Genomic DNA, 1,226 nt, shown 5'->3' with positions numbered 1-1,226 from the left:
GTATTTTTTTTTAGTAGAGACGGGGTTTCACTGTGTTATTAGCCAGGATGGTCTTGATCTCCTGACCTCGTGATCTGCCCGTCTTGGCCTCCCAAAGTGGTGGGATTACAGGCTTGAGCCACCGCTCCCGGCCCAATTTTTGTATTTTTAGTAGAGGCAGGGTTTTACCATGTTGGTCAGGCTATTCTCAAACACCTTATCTCAAATGATCCATGTGCCTCAGCCTCCCAAAGTGCTGGGAGTACAGGCGTGAGCCACCATGCCCGGCATGGAAACACATTTTCTATCTAAAAAAAGTTAGCATTAGGTTGGAGAAAACTTTCATTCTCTGGAAGATTCTCTCAGGCCCCAGTGATGGTATGAGACCTCTTGGCGTGAGGGCTGCCATCTTTTCTGTGAGGCCGGCCTGTAGCCTCAGAGTGTCCAGCTGCAGCACCCCATGGTCACATCCATCTTGGTCCCGGATGACCACCTTCCAGTTGTAGCCACAGCTCCCAGCTGTAGCACGGGGCGATGATGAGCACGGGAGAACGCAGTCTTGGCTGCTTTGAAGCTGAAAGGAAGCCACACCACAGGGCAGCTGAAGGGCCTGCCCGGCCCAGCACGTAGGGGACCTGCCAAGTACCGCCTTCCGCCACTTGCTTTGCCCCGGACGGCAAGCCCTTGAGCACAGAGGCCATGCGCTGCTCAGCTTAGTGGCTTTGCCTCACCCTGTCCACAAGGGGTTTGCCTTAAAGGCCTATTGACTGAGTGAAGATGAACGTGTCAGGCTTCGAGGGCTCAGGAGAGGACGAACGACTTGGAAAGAAAGTCGTTCCTGACCGGGACTGGGGGCTGCTTCTTTGGGAGCCCGGAGCTGTTGCGGCCACCTCGCTCTTCCCCGTGAGGTTTCTGATGGTGGCTCTAACCCGGCCGAGGAGAAAGACCTGGAAAATGCAAGTGTCCAGGAAAGCAAACTGCCCAGGGTGGCTGCTCCCTGCTGGGTTCTGGCCATGGACGGGAGGGTCCCTTCGGAGGTCAGGCCCTGACGCTGCAGCCCCCTGACCCCACAGGCACTGCCTCCCTCCGGGATCCACATCTTCGCCTCTCAGCTCCACACACACCTGACCGGGAGAAAGGTGGTCACGGTGCTGGCCCGGGACGGCCGGGAGTGGGAGATCGTGAATCAGGACAATCACTACAGCCCTCACTTCCAGGTAGGAGCCTGTGCCCCACCCCCGCCCCAC

The 1,226-nt window shown here is 57.3% G+C and overlaps 1 protein-coding gene across 3 annotated transcripts in view; it reads left to right on the top strand.

The window, feature by feature from the left end:
* The window catches only part of DBH (dopamine beta-hydroxylase (dopamine beta-monooxygenase)), a 25,828-nt gene that overhangs the window by 15,758 nt on the left and 8,844 nt on the right, over positions 1–1,226 (top strand). For all 3 annotated transcript variants that reach the window (XM_011991538.1, XM_011991537.1, XM_011991536.1), the window contains exon 7: positions 1,053–1,196. In XM_011991538.1, the coding sequence (XP_011846928.1) occupies positions 1,053–1,196 (144 nt within the window). The remainder of the gene's footprint in view (positions 1–1,052; positions 1,197–1,226) is intronic.

Source organism: Mandrillus leucophaeus, unplaced genomic scaffold (genome assembly GCF_000951045.1).
Source record: "Mandrillus leucophaeus isolate KB7577 unplaced genomic scaffold, Mleu.le_1.0 Scaffold398, whole genome shotgun sequence".
Classification (NCBI taxonomy): domain Eukaryota; kingdom Metazoa; phylum Chordata; class Mammalia; order Primates; family Cercopithecidae; genus Mandrillus; species Mandrillus leucophaeus.
The sequence above is the reverse complement of the archived record's forward strand: the minus strand, read 5'-3'. Positions and strand labels throughout refer to the sequence as shown.